The sequence below is a fragment of the Anolis sagrei genome, chromosome 12, assembly GCF_037176765.1.
Source record: "Anolis sagrei isolate rAnoSag1 chromosome 12, rAnoSag1.mat, whole genome shotgun sequence".
NCBI classification, from domain to species: Eukaryota; Metazoa; Chordata; class Lepidosauria; order Squamata; family Dactyloidae; genus Anolis; species Anolis sagrei.
The window spans coordinates 3,948,593-3,967,788 of record NC_090032.1 but is presented as its reverse complement, the minus strand read 5'-3'; the positions used below and the strand labels follow the sequence as shown (position 1 = coordinate 3,967,788).

The 19,196-nt window shown below is 40.3% G+C and overlaps 1 protein-coding gene and 1 pseudogene across 5 annotated transcripts in view; one reads left to right on the top strand and one right to left on the bottom strand.

Moving 5' to 3' along the window:
* The window catches only part of LOC132764206 (CUGBP Elav-like family member 3-A), a 74,937-nt gene extending 66,140 nt beyond the window's left edge, over window positions 1-8,797 (bottom strand). For 3 of the 5 annotated variants that reach the window (XM_067472324.1, XM_067472327.1, XM_067472325.1), the window contains exon 1: window positions 7,722-8,797. In XM_067472324.1, coding sequence (XP_067328425.1) covers window positions 7,722-7,866 — 145 coding nt within the window. In that variant the 5' untranslated portion in view covers window positions 7,867-8,797. The remainder of the gene's footprint in view (window positions 1-7,721) is intronic. The other 2 variants (XM_067472326.1, XM_067472328.1) reach the window with 1 other exon arrangement.
* LOC137097739 (guanine nucleotide exchange factor subunit RIC1-like) lies at window positions 4,809-5,525 on the top strand (annotated as a pseudogene).
* Window positions 8,798-19,196: the final 10,399 nt, after the last annotated feature.

Sequence of the window (19,196 nt, the reverse complement as noted above, 5' to 3'; positions counted from 1 at the left end):
CAAGTGTATTATTATTATTATTAGTAGTAATAGTAGTATTAGTATTGTTGTTGTTCATAGAGTATCCACCAGTTCCCATGGGTGCCACTTAAATGAGAATCAGTACAACAAGAACAACAACAATTCTAGTATCTATCTACCAATCTGCTTGGATGGCTGTAAGCTGAAATCCAAATGTATTATTATTATTATATTATTATTAGTAGTAGTAGTAGTAGTAATAGTAGTAGTAGTATTGTTGTTGTTGTTCATAGAGTATCTACAAGTTCCTACGGGTCCCACTTAAATGAGAAACAGTACAGCTACAGCAGCAGCAGCAACAACAACAACAATTCTAGTATCTATCTCCCAATCAGCTTGGATGACAGTAAACTGAAATCCAAGTGTATTATAATTAGTAGTAGTAGTATTAGTATTGTTGTTGTTCATAGAATATCCACCAGTTCCCATGGGTGCCACTTAAATGAGAATCAGTACAACAACAACAACAACAACAACAACAATTCTAGTATCTGTCTACCAATCTGCTTCGATGGCGGTAAGCTGAAATCCAAGTGTATTATTATTATTATTAGTAGTAGTAGTAGTAGTAGTGTTGTTGTTCATAGAGTATCTACCAGTTCCTACGGGTCCCACTTAAATGAGGATCAGTACAGTAACAACAACAAAAACAACAACAATCATTCCAATATCTATTTACCAATCCCCCTGGATGCCAGTAAACTGAAATCCAAGTGTATTATTATTGTTGTTGTTGTTGTTGTTGTTGTTGTTGTTGTTGTTGTTAGTAGTAGTAGTAGTAGGAGCAGTAGAGTATCTACCAATTTCTATGAGTAGTGTTTAAATGAAAATCTAGTGGAATAATAATAATAATTTAAGTATCTACCAATCCCCATGGGTTCTGGTTAACTGAGAGTCATGTGCATTATTATTATTATTATTAATAGTATCAACCAACCCCCTTGGGTGCCGATTAAGTAAGAGTGCAGTACAACAACAGCAACAATAATCGAGTATCTACCAATCAACATGCGTGTTGGTTAACTGAGAACCAAGTGCATTAATAATAATAATAATAATAATAATAATAATAATAATAGCCAAGTGCATTGATGATGATGATGATGATGATAATAATAATAATAATAATGTGTTATTGAAGACTTTCATGGCCGGAATCATTGGTTGCTGTGCTGCCTAGTCATGTTCCTGAAGCATTCTCTCCTGACATTTCGCCCACATCTATGGCAGGCATCCTCTGAGATTGGAAACTAGTCAAATGGGATTGATATCCCTGTGGAATGATGTCCAGGGTGGGAGAAAGAACTCTTGTCTGTTGGAGGCAAGTGTGAATGTTGCCATTGGCCAGCTTGATTAGCATTGAATGGCCTTGCAGCTTCAAAGCATGGCTGCTTCCTGCCTGGGGGAATCCTTTGTTGGGAGGTGGGTAGGAGAAAGAACTCTTGTCTGTTGGAGGCAAGTGTGAATGTTGCCATTGGCCAGCTTGATTAGCATTGGCTGGCCTTGCAGCTTCAAAGCCTGCTTGGGGAAATACTTTGTTGGGAGGTAGCTTCCTGCTCGGAGGAATCCTTTGTTGGGAGGTGGGTGGGAGAAAGAACTCTTGTCTGTTGGAGGCAAGTGTGAATGTTGCAAATGGCCAGCTTGATTAGCATTGGATGGCCTTGCAACTTCAAAGCCTGCTCAGGGGAATCCTTTGTTGGGAAATAGCTTCCTGCTCGGAGGAATCCTTTGTTGGGAGGTAGTCAAGGTAGCCAATTACAACATTCACACTTGCTTCGAGCAGTCAGGAATTCTTTCTCCACGGGTATATAAATCCAAGTGTTTAAGGGACCACCTTGACTGGCTTGTCCTAATATTTTCACAAACCCGGATGACATCTAGACGCTTGATGATCGAAAAATGTGGCAGTGAATCAAATGCTTTATTATTGTTGTTGTTGTTGTTGTTATTGATGCAAATCTACGAATCCCCATGCTTGCCGGTTAACTGAGAGTCTACAATATACAGAGGGAATAAGATGCCAGCCAAAATGTTTTGTCCTCGGCTTTCCGAAGCCGAAGGAAAGGGAAGTCTCCGAATCGGTGGCCGTTGCGCTGACAGCCGCGTGGGCCGCATCTCCAGCCTTGTCTCATGGATGGTTAAACACCCGGCTTTCTATATTCACGCCGCCTTCCTCCCCCTTCTCTGCAAATCCTTTGGGTGAACCTCCTGCCATCTGCTCTCCGCCATCGGAAAAACGGCTTATTCCCACATGGCCTTCTTCGCGCAAAGGGTGGAGTGGCCCAGAATCCACAGCAATGCTCCAGACAACTCCTGATTTTTCTGCCTTGACTAACTGGGCACATAGCCGTCAATAACAACAACAACAACAACAACAACAACGTCTTGAGGATGCAGTGCCTCAAGACCTTGGCCTGCACTTAAAATCAATCACTGTCATAGCCACCTATTATTATTGTTGTTGTTGTTGTTATTGTTGTTGTTATTATTGTTATTATAACAACAACAACAACAACAACATGAATATTTAAAGATCGAACTGCAAAGACTCCAGCACAAGCCAGTCAAGGTGGTCCCAGTGGTGATCGGCACACTGGGTGAAATGCCTCAAGACCTTGGCCTGCACTTAAAAACAATTACTGTCATAGCCATCTATTATTATTATTGTTATTATTATTGTTATTATTATAACAACAACAACAACAACAACATGAATATTTAAAGATCAAGCTGCAAAGACTCCGGCAAAAACCAGTCAAGGTGGTCCCAGTGGTGATTGGCACAGTGGGTGCAATGCCTCAAGACCTTGGCCTGCACTTAAAAACAATCGCCGCTGACATGATTACCATCTGTCAGCTGCAAAAAATAATAATAATACAAGGATTTAAAGATCGAACTGCAAAGACAGTCAAAGTGGTCCCAGTGGTGATTGGCACACTGGGTGCAGCACCTCAAGACTTTGGCCTGCACTTAAAAACCACTGACATGATTACCATCTGTCAGCTGCAAATAATAATAATAATACAAGGATTTAAAGTTCAAACTGCAAAAACAGTCAAAGTGGTCCCAGTGGTGATTGGCACACTGGGTGCAACCCCTCAGGACCTTGGCCTGGACTTAAAAACTATCGCCGCTGACATGATTAAAATCTGTCATCTGCAAAAAATAATAATAATACAAGGATTTAAAGATCGAACTGCAAAGACAGTCAAAGTGGTCCCAGTGGTGATCGGCACACTGGGTGCAGTGCCTAAAGACCTTGGCCTGCATTTAAAAACAATCGCTGCTGACAAAATTACCATCTGTCAGCTGCAAAAATAATAAGGATACGAAGATTTAAAGATCGAACTGCAAAGACTCCGGCACAAGCCAGTCAAGGTGGTCCCAGTGGTGATCGGAACAGTGGGTGCAATGCCTCTAGACCTTGGCCTACACTTAAAAACAATCACTGTCATAACCATCTATTATTATTATTATTATTATTATTATTATTATTATTATTAGATACACAACAAGATGAGTACACTGCAAACAAGATTACTATGGTGGCTTTTGTATTGGATCACACATTGGACACTTCCCAAGTGTCGAGGACTGTGAGATGTGTCGGCGAATAATGCCAGCAGATCCACCAGGGTGGCCTTCTGCAGCTGACAGGTGGTAATTTTGTCAGTGCTGATTGTTTTTAAGTGCAAGCCAAGGTCTTGAGGCACTGTGCCCAGTGTGCCGATCACCACTGGGACCACCTTGACCTTTGTGGTTCGATCTTTAAATCTCCACAAGTGGTGTCAAATTCCAACTATATTCAATTAACTAAAGCTTGAAAAATGGGATTTCGCCCTTTTCGCTTCGTGTGCTTGCCTCCAACAGGCAAGGTAAACAGCAGCTGCCTGCAGAATCCCTTCCTAAGCATGTGCGAAGTGCAAAATGTAGTACGAGTTGCATCTCAATCAAGAGATAAAAGTGGGATGATGATGATGATGATGACGACGGGAGGCTCCCAGGATCTCATAACACCATAAGCCTATACATTTGGCTACTACAGACATAAGAAACAAAATAGGAAGCTGGCAAAACAACAAACAAGTCTTTGCTGGAAGCAGGTTGGACGAAGACTTCAAGTCGCAAAGACTAAAAAATGGTTTTAGGCATTGCTGGCAGGGTTGTATCATTTCACACACGTATGCAAAACACACACACAAACACAAAAAACGGCTCCACCATGGAGATATCTATCAACCAACCCATCTAGCCATCCATCCATTTACCTACCTACTTACTCATCTATCCCTCTATTAATTTATTCATCCATCCATCCATTTACTTACCTATCTATTTATTTATCCATCCATTTACCTAACTATCTATCTACCTATCCATCCATCCACCTATACATATTCATCCACCTATATATCCATTGACCTACTTATCTATTCATCTATCCATCCATCCACCCACCCATCTATCTACCTGTCTATTTATTCATCCACCCATTTACGCAACTAACTACCTACCTATCCATCCATCCACCTATATATCCATTGGCCAACCTATCTATCTATTCATCTATCTATCTATCTATCTATCTATCTATTCATCTATCTATCTATCTATCTATCTATCTATCTATCTATCTTTTCATCCACCCATCTACTATCTATTCATCCACCCATTTATGCAACTACCTATATATCCATCCATCTACCTATGTATTCATTCACCTATTTATCCATTGACCCACCTATCTATGTATTCATTTATCTATCCATCTATTCATCCATCCATTTATGCAACTACCTACCTACCTACCTATCCATCCACTCACCCATCTATGTATTCATCCACCTATATATCCATTGACCCATCTATCTATCTATCTATCTATCTATCTATCTATCTATCTATCTATCTATCTATCCATCCATCCATCCATCCACCTATATATCCATTGACTCATCTATCTATCTATCTATCTATCTATCTATCTATCTATCTATCCATCCATCCATCCATCCATCCACCTATATATCCAATGAACCATCTATCTATCTATCTATCTATCTATCTATCTATCTATCTATCCATCCATCCATCCATCCATCCATCCATCCATCCATCCACCTATATATCCATTGACTCATCTATCTATCTATCTATCTATCTATCTATCTATCTATCTATCCATCCATCCATCCATCCACCCATCCATCCATCCACCCATCCATCCATCCATCCATCCATCCATCCACCTATATATCCATTGACCCATCTATCTATCTATCTATCTATCTATCTATCTATCTATCTATCCATCCATCCATCCATCCATCCATCCATCCATCCACCTATATATCCATTGACTCACCTATCTCTCTATTCATCTATTTATCCATCCATCCACCCATCTACCTGCCTATCTATTCATCCACCCATGTATGCACCTATATATCAATTTATCCATCCACCTATCTATTCATCCATCCATTTGCTCAACTACCTATATATCCATTTACTTACCTATCTATTCATTCATCCACCTATTTAGCTATCTATTCATCTATCCATTTATTCAGCTGCCTTCCTCTATCCCATTTACCTATTTCATCCATCCATTTACCCAACTACCCATATATCCATTTACACACCTATCTATTCATCCATCCATTTACCTAGCTACCTATCTATTCATCTCTATCCATTTTCCCAACAACCAATCTATCCACCCATCCACTTACATACCTACCTTCCTACCCATGCATCCACCTGTCTATTCATTTACTTACCTACTTGTCTATCCATCTACTCAACTATCTATCTACTCATCTATCCATCCATCCATTTACCAACCTACTTACCTATCCATCCATTTATTCATATATCTACCTATCTATTTACGCAACTACCTATCTTTCTACTTACCCAATTATCCATCCATCCATCTACTCACCTACCTACCTATCTATCCATCTACCTATATATTCATTTACCTACCTACCTATTTACCCAACTACCTATCCATCCATCCATCTTCCTATCTACTTATCTATTCATCCATCCATTTACTCACCTATGTATCAATTTACTCAGCTACCTATCGATTCATCTCTCTATCCAACGACCACTCTATTCATCCATCCATCCATCCATTTACTTACTCACCTACTCATCCATCCACATATCAATTCATTTACCTATCCATCCATCCATTTACCTACCTACCTATCCACCTATTCATTTACCCATTTACCCAACTACCTATCTATCCAGCCATACATCTACCCACCTACCTATATATCCACTTATATGTTCACTCAACTACCTATCTATCTATCCATCCACCCACCTACCTATTCATCTATTCATCCTTCCAGCCACTTATCAAACAACCTATCTATCCATCCATTTACCAACTTACCTACCTACCTACCTACCCATCCATCCATCCATTTACTTACCTACCCATCCATCCATTTACCTACCTACCTATCCATCCATCCATCCATCCATCTATTTACCTATCTACCTACCCATCCATCCATCTATTTACCCACCCACCCATCCATTTACCTACCTACCTACATACCTATCCATCCATCCATCCATTTATCTACCTACGTACCTACCTACCTACCCATCCATCCATCCATCCATGCATCTATTTACCTACCTACCCATCCATCCATCCATCCACCTACCTACCTACATACCCATCCATCCATCCATTTATCTACCTACGTACCTACCTACCCATCCATCCATCCATCTACCTACCTACCTACCTACCCACCCATCTGTCCATCCATTTACCTACCTACCTATGCACCCATCCATCCATCCATCCATCCATCTATCCATTCACCTACCTACCTATCCATCCATTTATTTACCTACCTACCTACCTTCCCAACCAACCATCCATCCATCTACCTACTTCCCTACCTACCTACCTACCTACCCATCCATCCATCCATCCATCCATCCATCTATCCATTTGTCTACTTACCTACCCATCCATCCACCTACCCATCCATTTACCTACATACCTATCCATCCATCCATTTATCTACCTACGTACCTACCTATCCATCCATCCATGCATCTATTTACCTACCTACCTACCCATCCATCCATCCATCTATCTACCTACCTTCCCATCTGTCCATCCATTTACCTACCTACCTATGTACCCATCCATCCATCTATCCATTTACCTACCTACCTATCCATCCATCTATTTACCTACCTACCTACCTTCCCAACCATTCATCCATCCATCTACCTACTTCCCTACCTACCTACCCATCCATCCATCCATCCATCCATCCATTTGTCTACTTACCTACCATCCATCCACCTACCCATCCATTTACCTACCTACCCATTCATCCATCCATCCATCTACCTACTTCCCTACCTACCTACCTATCCATCCATCTATCCATTTGTCTACCCATCCATCCACCTACCCATCCATTTACCTACCTACCCATCCATCAATCAATCCATCTATCCATCCATTTACCTACCTACCCACCTATGTCCCCCGCCCTATCTGTATTTCCTTCACCTCCTTCCTCCTTCCAAGCTCCCCTTTCCTGGAGCGATGCCATAGGAAGCCAGGCACCGGGCTTTTGTTCACAGCCAACCCACCCTCTTTGCACGGTGGCAGCGGTGCCTCCTTGGCATTGGCCCCTTTTTACCTTTATGCATTCCTGTGTATTTGTCCTTAATGACGGTCAGCTCGTAGATCTTGCCGAACTGCTCGAAGATGGGCTTGAGGTCCTTCTCTTCCAAATTCCGGGGGATCTGTCCGATGAAAAGTTTGATAGCGTCCGGTTCCTTCATTGGTCCAAAGCGGAGGGAGAAACTGGGGCGAACCTCGGATTCAGAATGGCCGAATCCCTTTTCCAAGACACCCCCAAAAATAGAACAAGAAAAAAACAGGAGAGAAAAGACAAAGACAAAGAAGGGGTGCAAGAGAGAGAACACAACAGACGAATTCCAAGCTGGACTTGACTGGTCGTGGCTTGGAAGAAGACAAAGAGATCAAAAGCAGAGAGGCGTCAATGGAGCAGCATCTTCGTCTTCCAAATCCGCTCCAAATCCGTCGATTGTTACGACTAAAATTTTAAAAAATGTCTCATTTCCCTGTTTTGGTGCAAAAAAAAAAAATAGCACAATATAGATGTCGTTTTATATATATAGATATTTATATATATTTGCGTAGAGTCTATATATCTATAGGTATATTTAAAAATATTTAAAAAGATACTTTGCCCAGAGTTCCTCGATGATCCCAAGGATCCGTCATCCCAATTCGTCCAATCGATCGAGGCAATAATCAATAAGTGGATTGATCGACGGTGGGGTCGAGGGTTCCCAGTGTGTCCAGGCTTGCTTTCTTCCTTATGGAGTCATTGCTTCGGATCCTATATCTGTATCTATATTCGGAAAGATCCCTTTCTTCTCTTCTTCCTTTCTTCTCTTCTTCCTTCCTTCCTTCCTTCCTTCCTTCCTTCCTTCCTTCCTTCCTTCCTTCCCTCCCCCCAGCCCCACCTCCAGCTCAGCCCTTTCTTTCCCTTTTTTTGCAGCGGATCCTCCCTTCCTTTCGATGGATCTTGCTTGCGCTGGGCTTCCAATCTTTTCTCTTTACCAACAAAACCCTTGCAACACACACACTCACACTCACACACACACACACACACACAAGGCACACTCACAGAGACCGCCCTGCTTTTCCCCCTGACTAAGAATCATGTCAGCGCCAGGGACCGGGTGCAAAGTGCCAGCTCAGGGAGAAAAGAGCAGAGAGAGGAGGATGCTCTCCAAAGGGAACTGCATCCGCACTGGAGGATTAATCCAGTTTGATCCCACTTGAACTGCCCTGGATAAAGGCTAGCGATGGGAGGCCTCGGTTTTGCTGTTTTGCAAGGACTCCAGCTTTCCTTGGGTGTATCTAAGTAATGGAGTTTGAGACCTAATAATAATAATAGTAATAATAATGCAAGGACTTCAGTTAATATAATAATGATGATGATGATGATGATGATGATGCAAGGACTTCAGTTAAAATAATAATAATAATAATAATAATAATGCAAAGACTTCAGTCTCACCAATGGAGTTTGAGACCTAATAATAATAATAGTAATAATAATGCAAGGACTTCGGTTAATATAATAATAATAGTAATAATAATAATAATAATAATAATAATGCAAATACTTCAGTCTCACTAATGGAGTTTGAGACCTAATAATAATAATTATTATTATTTTAACTGAAGTCCTTGCATCATCATCATCATCATCATCACCACCATTATTATTATTATTATTATTATTATTATTATTATTATTATTATTATATAATCTAACAAAATAATTATAATAAAAACAATATAACAATGTAATATTAATAATAATAATATAAAATAATATAATTATATAATATAACAATAATATATAATATATATTATAATAATATAATATAATATAATATAAATACAATAATATAATAATTGTAAAAATAAAACAATATAATTATATAATATTATTATTTAAAATAATAATAATAATAATAATAATTATTATAACTTTATTTGTACCCCGCTAGCATCTCCCGAGGGATTCGATGTGGCTTACAGCATTATAATATTATAGAATATAGAATATTATATTATATTATAGAATATAGAATATAGAATAATATAATTATTATAAAATATAAAACAATATAATATATTATTAATAATTATTGTTATTATTGGTAATTATTATAGTATTATTAATATAATATTATTATTATATCATTACATTATAATGATATAATACTATTATTTCTATGTTATTATTAATAATGATATTTAAAAGGAACTCCTTGAAAAAACCCAAGTATGGATCGTCAATGTTGCAATTCCAGGCAACAGCAACTGGAAAAGCTGACACGATACGAGGATGTAAAGATCGAACCGCAATGACTCTGGCACAAGCCAGTTAAGGTGGTCCCAGTGGTGATCGGCACACTGGGTGCAGTGCCTCAAGACCTTGGCCTGCACTTAAAAACAATTGCCTCTTACAAAATTACCACCTGTCAACTGCAAAAGGCCACCCGACTCGGATCTGCAGGCATCATTCACCAATACATAATCCTAGACACCTGGAAAGTTTCCGACGTGTGATCCAATACAAACGCCAGCATTGGGATAGATTGATATGTAGGTAAATCTTGTGTATCAAATAGTAATAATTTATTACCCACATCTCCTTACAACTCAAGGAGGGGCACAACACAGTTGAAACACATCGTTGGAAGAGATAGGTCTTCATTCTTATCTAATAATAATAATAATAATAATAATAATAATAATTTAAAGATCGAGCTGCAAAGACTTTGGCACAAGCCAGTCAAGGTGGTCTCAGTGGTGATCGGCCCACTGGGTGTAGTGCCTAAAGACCTTGGCCTGCACTTAAAAACAATCACCACTGACATGATTACCATCTATCAGCTGCAAATAATAATAATAATAATAATAATAATAATAATAATAATAATACAAGGATTTAAAGATCGAACTGCAATGACTCTGGCACAAGCCAGTCAAGGTGGTCCCAGTGGTGATCGGCACACTGGGTGCAGTGCCTCAAGACCTTGGCCTGCACTTAAAAACAATCACCACTGACATGATTACCATCTATCAGCTGCAAATAATAATAATAATAATAATAATAATAATAATAATAATAATACAAGGATTTAAAGATCGAACTGCAATGACTCTGGCACAAGCCAGTCAAGGTGGTCCCAGTGGTGATCGGCACACTGGGTGCAGTGCCTCAAGACCTTGGCCTGCACTTAAAAACAATCACCACTGACATGATTACCATCTATCAGCTGCAAATAATAATAATAATAATAATAATAATAATAATAATAATACAAGGATTTAAAGATCGAACTGCAATGACTCTGGCACAAGCCAGTCAAGGTGGTCCCAGTGGTGATCGGCACACTGGGTGCAGTGCCTCAAGACCTTGGCCTGCACTTAAAAACAATCACCACTGACAAAATTACCATCTGTCAGCTGCAAAAATAATAATGATATGAGGATTTAAAGATTGAACCACAAAGACTATGGCACAAGCCAGTCAAGGTGGTCCTAGTGGTGACCGGCACACTGGGCGCAGGGCCTCAAGATCTTGGCCTTCACTTAAAAACAATCACCATCTGCTAGCTGCAAAAATAACAATGATACGAGGATTTAAAGACTGAACGTCAAAGACTCCCGCACAAACTAATTAAGGTGGTCCCAGTGGTGATCGGCACACTGGGTGCAGTGCCTCAAGACCTAGGCCTGCACTTAAAAACTATCACCACTGACATGATTACCTTCTGTCAGCTGCAAAAAATAATAATAATCCAAGGATTTAAATATTGAACCGCAATGATTATGGCACAAGCCAGTCAAGGTGGTCCCAGTGGTGACCGGCACACTGGGCGCAATGCCTCAAGACCTTGGTCTGCACTTAAAAACAATCACCGCTGACAAAATTACAATTTGCCAGCTGCAAAAATAATAATGATACGAGGATTTAAAGACTGAACTGCAAGGTGGTCCCAGTGGTGACCGGCACACCTGGCACAGGGTCTAAAGTCCCAGAATCGGACACGATTAGAGGAAACCCTTGACCTTACAAGGTGTGTTTCCCCTTTAAAATACACCAGTTTCCAATAGCGAGATCAGAGAGCGACGCTGGCCTAACCTCTCTGCGAAGGGAGCTCCAGCGAAGGCCAAGAAGGTCCTCTGCCTTGCACTTCTTCCAAATGGATCTTCCAAAATGGATCTTCTCCCTGGAAAATCCAACAAACGGGGTTTGCATTGGAGGAGGGAGCCTTGGGAATCAGCTACAGCTTATCTCGACTGGGTTTTGCTAAGAAGCCTTTTAGATTCGACCTGGGAAACACCTGCAGGTTTTCTGCTCCTTGCAGCCGGTTGGATTTGGATTTATTATTATTTATTATTTGGATTTATTATTATTTATTATTTTGGGTGCTCGGCCTTGCCCAGGTTATTGGAAAAAGTCAATTTTGTAATGGTACCAAATGCATACATGTTGGGTGAATATTACTATATTTTCATAATAATAATAATAATAATAATATATATATATATATATAATTTTATTGTTTTATTTTTTACAATTATATTTATATATTGTATTTATATTATATTATAGTATATATTATATATCATTGTTATATTATGTTATTTTATAATAAAAATAATATTAAATTATGATATATATAATATTTTTAATATAACAATGAAACTAATTAATAATATTATATTTTATATTTTTATAGTAATAAAAATAATATAATTATAAATATAATTATATTGTTTTATTTTTACAATTATTATTATATTATTATATTATATATTATTATATAGTAATATATTATATTATTGTATTTATATTATATTATTATATTATAGTATATATTATATATTATTGTTATATTGTATAATATTATTTTATAATATTAATATTAAATTATTATGTTCTATTATTACATTTTCATAATATAACAATAAAACTAATTAATAATATTATTATATTTTATATTTTAATAATAATATATATAATTATAAATATAATTATATTGTTTTATTTTTACAATTACTATATTATATTGTATTTATATTATAGTATAGTATATATTATATATTGTTATATTATAATATTATTTTATATTATTATTATTAAATTATTATATTATTACATTTTATAACAATAAAACCAATTAATAATATTATGTTTTATATTTTTATAATATATATATATAATTATATTGTTTTATCTTTACAATTATTTTTATTTATTTTATTTATTTAGTACACTTGTATACCGCTAATATCTCAGCCTAAAACGGCGACTCATTGCGGTTTACAACATTTAAAAACAACAATATTCCAATTAAAAATATAAAACACATACATATACAATACACAGTATTGGGCCACCAATACAGACCAATGCATCTCTTAAATTAAAATCATAATCCATTATATTATTATATTATATTATTGCTGTGCGCCATAGAAAAGAATAGGAAAGGTTAAGGGAGAGGCAGTGGGCGGGGTCATGCAAATTCCGCACCAATTGAGAGAGTAAGGAACACTGGGATGTCTGTGGTGGAGGAAACATATAAAATCTAGGAAGGCATTGTCGTCGCCTGAAAGCCTTCTCTTGGGTGGTGGGCAGTATGGAGTTGGTGGAGGACATTGGGGGGGCTCTTGGACATTATCATGGCAAATTCCACACTAATGGAGATAGAAAGGAACCCTGGGATGTGGAGGAAAAACAGAACATCTAGGATGGCATTGTCCTCGTCTGAAAGCCTTCTCTTGGGTGGTGGGCAGTGTGGTGTTGGTGGAGGACATTGGCAGGGCTCTTGGGCATGTTAATGGCAAATTCCACACCAATGGAGAGAGAAAGGAACCCTGGGATGTGGAGGAAAGACAGAACTTCGAGGATGGCATTGTCCTTGTGTGAAAGCCTTCTCTTGGGTGGTGGGCAGTGTGGTGTTGGTGGAGGACATTGGCAGGGCTCTTGGACATGATCATGGCAAATTCCACACCAATGGAGAGAGAAAGGAACCCTGGGATGTGGTTGAAAAACAGAACATCTAGGATGGTATTATCCTCATCTGAAAGCCTTCTCTTGGGTGGTGGGTAGTATGATGTTGGAGGAGGACATTGGTAGGGCTCTTGGACATGTTCATGGCAAATTCCACACCAATGGAGAGAGAAAGGAACCCTGGGATGTGGAGGAAAAACAGAACATCTAGGATGGCATTGTCGTCGCCTGAAAGCCTTCTCTTGGGTGGTGGGCAGTATGGTGTCGGTGGAAGACATTGGCAGGGCTCATGGACATGTTCATGGCAAATTCCACACCAATGGAGAGAGAAAGGAACCCTGGGATTGGTTAAAGAGTGATTAAAAATAGGGCTTAATTTAAAAGGCACCGACCAAGAACGTCTCTCAAAGGCTGGGCTTGGAAACTGGGAACGGAGAGGCAATTATCTCCCTCCGTCTAGAGATAAGAGATATAAATACAGATACAGATAAAAATACACACTCGCAGAAGGAAGAGAGGAACGAGCTCATGCTTAAATGATGACAACGAAGCCATTCGCTTACATTTCAAAGATCTCTGAAACGGTGAAACCCAGCCCGGGATTTCCACATCCCCAGCTGCGCGTCCGCATTGCACAGTTATCCCACTTGCATACCACTTTGATTCTCCTTAGGGGGATTATGGGGTTTGTAGTTTTGTGGGGTACTGGTGTGCTTGGAGGGACTGCCATGGACAATGTCTAAGTCTCTCCTCTTGTCTTTTCATATTCCATCTCTTTCTTCTTGTCTTTCCTCCCTCCCTCCTTCCTTCCTCGTTCCTCCCTTTTTCCTCATCTCCACTTATCTCTTTTCTCCTCTCTTTCTTCTTCTCCTCCTTCCTCCTCTTTTGGCTCTTCTCTTTCCCTCCTCTCTTTCCGCCTTCCTTTGTTTCCTTCTCTTCTCTCCTTTTCTTCTTTGTCTTTCTTTCCTCCCTTTCCTCCTTGTTCCTCCTTTTTCCCCATCCTCTCTTATCTCTTTCCTCCTCTTTCTTCTTCTTTCCCTCCTTTCTTTCCTCCTCTTTCCACCATCCTTCCTTCTCATACCTTTTTCTTCCTTTTTCCTCCTTCCTTCCCTCCTCTGTCTTCCTCTCTTCCCTTCCTTTTTTCCTTTACCCTTTCCCTCGCTTACTTCCCTTTCCCTTTCTTTCTTTTCTTTCTCTTTCCTCCTTTCTTTCCTCCTCATATTTGTTCCCTTTCTATTTATTCTCCTCTCTTTCCTCCTTCCTTCCTACCTCTCTTCCTTTCTTCCTCTTCCCCCCTTTTTCCCTCCCTCTTTCCTTTCTTTCCCCTTCCCTCCTTTCTTTCTGCCTTCCTTTCTTTACATGTCTTTCTTCCTCTTTCTTCCTATCTCTTCTCCCTCCTCTCTCGCTTCCTCTCTTCCCTTTCTTTTTCTTCCTTTCCTCTTTCCTTTCTCCCTTACTTCTCTGCTTTTCTTATTTTTCTTTATGTTTTCCCTCCTTTCTTGTCTCCTTTTTCCACCTTTGTCTTCTCTTTCTTTTATTTTTCCTCTCTTTCCTTCTTGTTTTCCTTTCTTTCCTCCTCTTTCTGCCTTCCTTCCTTCATGTCTCTTTCTTCCTCCTTCCTTCCTTTTTCTTTCTTTTCTTTTTCCTTTCTCCTTCTTCCTTACTTTCCTTCTTCCTTCCCTCCTCTTCCCACTTCTTTATTCCTCTTTCCTTCATTTCTTCCATTTTCATCCTCTTTTTCTTCCTTGTTTTTTCTTCCTCTTTCCTCCTTTCTCTTCCTTTCCTTCCTCCTCTCTTTCCACCTTCCTTCCTTCACCTCTTTCTTCCTTTCTTTCCTCCTTTCTTCTTTTTCTTCCTTTCCTCTGTCCTTTCTGCCTTACCTCTCTCCTTTTTATCTTTCTTCCTCTCCTCCTCTCTCATTTCTTCCCTTTCATCCTCTTTCTCTTCCTCTTTCCTCCTTCCTTCCTTTCTTTTTCTTCATTTCCTCCTTTCTTTCTCCTTTTCCTCTCTCTCTTTTTCTTTTGCTTTCATCTCTTCCCTTCTTTTCCCTTCCCTCCTCTTTTTCCACCTTCCTTCCTCCACCTCTTTCTTCCTCTTTCCCCCTTTCTTTTTCTCTTTCCTCTTTCTGCCTTACCTCCCTCCTTTTTATCTTTCTTACTTCCTCTCTCATTTCTTCCCTTCCATCCTCTTTCTCCTCCTCTCTTTTCCTCCTTCCTTCCTTTTTCTTCCTTTCCTCCTTTCTTTCTCCCTTCCCTATCTCTTTTCTTTCTTCCTCTCTCATCTCTTCTTCTCCCTTCCCTCCTCTCTTTTTTCTCCTCTCTTTCCACCTTCCTTCCTTCACCTCTTTCTTCCTCTTTCCTCCTTTCTTTTTCTTCCTTTCCTCTTTCCTTTCTGCCTTACCTCCCTCCTTTTTATCTTTCTTTCTTCCTCTCTCCTCCTCTCTCATTTCTTCCCTTCCATCCTCTTTCTCCTCCTCTCTTTTCCTCCTTCCTTCCTTTTTCTTCCTTTCCTCCTTTCTTTCTCCCTTCCCTATCTCTTTTCTTTCTTCCTCTCTCATCTCTTCTTCTCCCTTCCCTCCTCTCTTTTTTTCTCCTCTCTTTCCACCTTCCTTCCTTCACCTCTTTCTTCCTCTTTCCTCCTTTCTTTTTCTTCCTTTCCTCTTTCCTTTCTGCCTTACTTCCCTCCTTTTTATCTTTCTTTCTTCCTCTCTCTTCTCCTCTCTCATTTCTTCCCCTCCATCCTTTTTCTCCTCCTCTCTTTCCTCCTTCCTTCCTTTCTTTTTCTTCCTTTCTTTCTTGTTTTCTCCTTTCCCTCTGTCTTCTTTCTTTCTTCCTCATCTCTTCCCTTCTTTTCCCTTCCTTCCTCTCTTTTTCCTCCTCTCTTTCCACCTTCCTTCCTTTCTTCCGTCCGTCCTTCCTTCCTTCCTTCCTTCCTTCCTTTTTCTCTGTGTCTCTCTTTCTTCCCCCCTCTCTCTTTCTTTATTTGCTCCTCTCTTCCGCCCTCTCTCGGCTCCTCTTTCCCATTCGTCCTTTCTCCGGCTGCGGAATTGGAGGACGGTCCCTGGGCCCTCTCTCTCCAGTGCTGCCCATTGTTCGGAGCTGTCCTGGGTGCTGAAACACAGCTGGCCAGATCACAATTAGAAGAAGGCAGGCGCTACCTTGGAGAGAGAGAGAGCGAGGGAGGGAGGGAGGGATCAAGGCCAGGAAAGGGAGAGAAAGAGAGAGAGAAGAGAGAAAGAGAAGGCATCCATACCTTCCCCATTTTTGGAGATGCACCCACACTCACACATTGACTCGAATCTAACGCTCACCCTTTTGGGAGGCAAAATAACCCTGCAAAAATTTACGGTGCGCACTAGATTTGCATAAGACAAAGGTGGAACTCTATTGTATTCATCCTTCCCCTCACCCATTGACTCGAAACTAACGCTCACCCTTTTGGAGGGCAAAATTACCTTGCAAAAATGTAGGGTGCGCACTAGATTTGCATAAGACAGTCATAGTGCAGAGCCAAAGAGAGAAGGCCAAGAAAGGTAGAACTCTATCGTATTCATCCTTACTTTCCTCTTTTTTGGAGATGCACTCACACACACCCGTTGACTTGAATCTAACGCTCACCCTTTTGGGAGGCAAAATTATCTTGCAAAAATTTAGGGTGCGCATTAGATTTGCATAAGACAGTCGTAATGCTGAGCCAAAGAGAGAAGGCCGAGAAAGGTGGAACTCTTATCATATTCATCCTCACCTTCCCCTTTTGTGGATATGCACCCACACTCACCCATTAACTCGAATCTAATGCCCACCCTTTTGGGGGCAAAATTACCTTGAAAAAATGTAGGGTGCGCATTAGATTTGCATAAGACAGTCATAGTGCAGAACCAAAGAGAGAAGGCTGAGAAAGGTGGAACGCTATCGTATTCATCCTCACCTTCCCCTTATTTGGAGATGCACCCACACTCACCCATTGACTCGAATCTAATGCTCACCCTTTTGGGAGGCAAAATTACCTTGCAAAAAATTAGGGTGCGCATTAGATTTGCATAAGACAGCCATAGTGCGGAGCCAAAGAGAGAAGGCCGAGGAAGGTGGAACTCTTATCGTATTCATCCTTACCTTTCCTTTTTGGAGATGCACCCACACTAGCCCATTGACTTGAATCTAACGCTCACCCTTTTGGGGGCAAAATAAGCTTGCAAAATTTAAGGTGCAGATTAGATTCGTATAAGACAGCCCTAGTGTGGAACTAAAGAGAGATTCATCCTTACCTTACTCAAATCTAATACTCAAACTTTTTGTGGGGAGGCAAAATTACCTTGCAAAAACTTAGGGTGCGCATTAGATTTGCTTAAGACAGTCATAGTGCGGAGACAAAGAGAGAAGGCCGAGAAAGGTGTAACGCTATCGTATTCATCCTCACCTTCCTCTTTTTTGGAGATGCACCCACACTCACCTATTGACTCGAATCTAATGCTCACCCTTTTGAGAGGCAAAATTACGTTGCAAAAATTTAGGGTGCGCATTAGATTTGCATAAGACAGTCATAGTGCGGAGCCAAAGAGTGAAGGCAGAGAAAAGTAGAACGCTATCGTATTCATCCTCACCTTCCTCTATTTTGAAGATGCACCCACACTCACCCATTGACTCGAATCTAACACTCACCCTTTTGGGACGCAAAATTACCTTGCAAAAATTTAGGGTGCGCACTAGATTTGCATAAGACAGTCATAGTGCGGAGCCAAAGAGAGAAGGCCGAGAAAGGTGGAACTCTATCGTATTCCTCCTTACTTTCCTCTTTTTTGGAGATGCACCCACACTCACCCTTTGACTCGAATCTAATGCTCACCCTTTTGGGAGGCAAAATTACGTTGCAAAAATTTAGGGTGCGCATTAGATTTGCATAAGACAGTCATAGTGCGGAACCAAAGAGAGAAGTCAGAGAAAGGTGGAACTCTATCGTATTCATCCTCACCTTCCCCTTTTTTGGGGATGCACCCACACTCACCCATTGACTCGAATCTAACGCTCACCCTTTTTGGGGGGCAAAATTCCCTTGCAGAGGAAGCTCAAATGACAGCCCCCATGACTCCATTGCTTTGAACCAAGGCGATTCATTTTGACAACATATTTATTTATTTATTTATTGATGCACTTATTAACCGCCATTCTCAGCCCTTATGGGCGACTCATATGCTTTGATATTATTTATTTTTAACTGTCCCTGGATGGCCATCTGTCGGGAGGGCTTTGATGGTGCCCTCCTGCCCGGCAGAATGGGGTTGCACTGGGGGTCTCGTCTAACTCTGATGGTTCTGTGCTTGATGTCATGCTTGCGAAGCCTATCCCTTTCGCCTCGGTGTTTGGCAGCCGAGCCGCCCGTATTAATCCAGGTCAGGAGGAATTAAAGCGACGGCTCAGCGTTGGCTTTAGAAATTAAGCACGGAGGCAAGGGAGAGTGGAGAGGAATCTCCGATCAGGCCCTCTTTGCCCGTCTTCCTTTGCACACAGGCATCCCTCTGTCCCTCCCTCTCTCCCCGAC